Source organism: Chenopodium album, chromosome 14 (genome assembly GCF_948465745.1).
Source record: "Chenopodium album chromosome 14, dcCheAlbu1.1, whole genome shotgun sequence".
NCBI classification, from domain to species: Eukaryota; Viridiplantae; Streptophyta; class Magnoliopsida; order Caryophyllales; family Amaranthaceae; genus Chenopodium; species Chenopodium album.
The window spans coordinates 5727216-5729640 of record NC_137847.1 but is presented as its reverse complement, the minus strand read 5'-3'; the positions used below and the strand labels follow the sequence as shown (position 1 = coordinate 5729640).

The window sequence follows — 2425 nt, the reverse complement described above, 5'->3', positions numbered from 1 at the left end:
TTGAAAACGAAATCAATTATATTGATTGATTGATCGATAACAAATACTCCGAAGAAAAAGAAACTAACATATCAGCTCTAGTTATACTCCCAACTGGCCAACTATACAACAGAATTACCGACACTTCTGCCTGAAACCCTTGATCCACAAACACTTCTACACTATAATTCCAATTCCAATACAATTACAGTAGAACTAATCTACCTGTATCATATCCTACCACTGTCAACGGACAGCAACCTCAAAACTCCCGCAAAACCACCCATCGATTATCTCATTTTCACTGCAACACCAAACAAAATAAACCAAATTTTACAATCCCATTCAATCAAATCCCATTCAATCAATACATACATATCACAAGCATTGAACCAAAACATTACAAATCCATAAAAATCACATTTTTCCAAGAACTACATTGTCAAATGTGGATTAGATTATAGCTTGAATCTCAAAGTTTTAAACTTTTGAACCCGAATTCAATTACGAAACGAGCGCCAACAACATCAAAATAAAAATATCACCAAAATTCAAAGAAAAATCAAAATTTTACATTCATATAAATAATTTAATTAGTGGTCGAATTATACCTTTCCAACCTTAGGAGGCTCCGGAGTCTCATTAACTTTGTACATCTCCGGCGAAATCTCAGACAACCATAACCCCGGAAAAACCGTCTGTAAGATCAAAACCAAGGCAAATTAAAAACAATCAAAACTCGAAAAATTGATCAAAAATTGAATTCAAATTTCCCGCAAAATTCAAAGAAAAATGAAATTTTTTGCAAAAACAAAAGAAATTAATCAAACTCACATCCAATTGTCTCTGAACATAACGAGATCGTTTCTTCGGTTTCCGGGGAGGTCTTCTCCCCGTCATCTCCACGAAATCATCCTCAATCTCATTCCTCGACAACGGCACCGAAAACTTCGCTCTCCCGCCATCACCCCCGGAAACACAAACTTCCGCCGGCACCGTCGCCGGATAAATTTCAACGGTCGCCGGACTCCGGCGATTTCTGAGATTCCACGGTCGAGATTCTGGCGGATGAGGCGGCGGAATCGCAGGGGTAAATTCGGAATTTCCCAAATAATCGGCGTTAATTTTATCGACTTCAGAGCGAAGATTGAGCATTAGCTTTTCTCGAATGACTTCGATTTCATTGTCGACTTCACCGCGCCGAATCGACGGCGGTTGAGGAGATCGAAACGACGCGTTTCGGCGTTTCCGGTCACCGGGAATTGAATCGGAAACGGCGTCGTTTGAGGAAGAGGGGTTGTTGGAATTGGTGATTTTAGCGCAACGAAGAAGTTTTTGAGTACCCCAATTCAACCGTGGTGGTAAGGAGAAGTTATGGAGAGGTCTAGATCTTTCTGAAGCCATCGCCGCCATATATATGATGATGAATTTCTCAATCAATTTTCTCTCTCCTCCTCCTCTTCTTCTTCTTCTTCTTCTTCCTGTTCTTGTTCTTGGCGGGTGTTTTCTGATTCTTCTGGAATCTGGGTGTTACGCCATTGATGAATTGAAGTAAAGGGTATTTGATTGATTGATTGAATTTCTGGGAATTTGCCTGAATTTCGGTTATAAAATTCTGAGTTTTTGAGAGGAGGGGAGATTTGGAGCAATTTACAATTGGGTTTTTTTGCTGATGGGATTGGAATTGGGAATTTGAGATTTGAATTGTATTTGAGAAGAAATTGCTGAGAAGAGAGAGATAGAGAGAGAGAGGGAGAAATATGGAGGGGAAAGGGGGGAAGAGAAAAGGAGAGTTGGACAGTGGAGGGAGGGAGGATGGAGGAGGGAGGAAAGAGAGAGAGAGAGGAAGAACCGATTTTAACGTTCGGATTATTTTTGGGCTTTTTCCTCTTTGTTTTTCTCATGTTTAAAAGGTTTTTTTTTTTTTTTTTTGGTTCGATATCAAATTAATTGCATCAATTTGATTAGCGCAACTTTGGTTACACCCTTTCTTCAAAATAAATACAAGTAAATAAACTTTGGCTATTCACTTTGTAGTGCGTTAATTTAACTTTTACACTATTCATATACCGACTTCAACCATTTTTGAATAACATAATGTCAAAGTAAGTACATAAATAACGCAAAAGTTAAAATATTGCAATTATTTTAAGGAAAAATACACTTTAATAATCCTTACTATTGCCGATTTACTTCTAATAATCCCAATGAAGGTTTATTTTTTAATAATCCTAACTATGAGCTCACTTTGCCTCCAAAAGACCCAAAAACCGATTACCTGCTGAAATGGTGAACTTTTTTTTTTGTTTTTAAACGCCACATGTCAACACATGATTGGCCTAATTTAAAAAAAATAAATAACCAAAAAAAAAAAAAAACTGAAACCTATCCTAGCCAACCCCTATCGCGTGAACTTTTCAGCCACCCACAGCCAACCAATAATCGG

At 37.9% G+C, this 2425-nt stretch overlaps 1 protein-coding gene across 2 annotated transcripts; it reads right to left on the bottom strand.

Annotated features, from left to right (window-relative positions):
- LOC145578703 (uncharacterized) lies at positions 1-1779 on the bottom strand. Of its 2 annotated transcripts, none has more exons than XM_081636002.1 (3): positions 814-1779; positions 591-677; positions 1-283 (listed from the first exon to the last, which is right to left on the bottom strand). In XM_081636002.1, the coding sequence occupies exons 1-3, from the start codon at positions 1390-1392 to the stop codon at positions 281-283; spliced, it is 669 nt and encodes a 222-aa protein (XP_081492128.1). In that variant the 5' UTR covers positions 1393-1779; the 3' UTR covers positions 1-280. The 2 variants fall into 2 exon arrangements, with proteins under 2 accessions (XP_081492128.1, XP_081492129.1); XM_081636003.1 differs by having other exon boundaries at positions 600-677.
- Between the last annotated feature and the right edge of the window lie 646 nt (positions 1780-2425).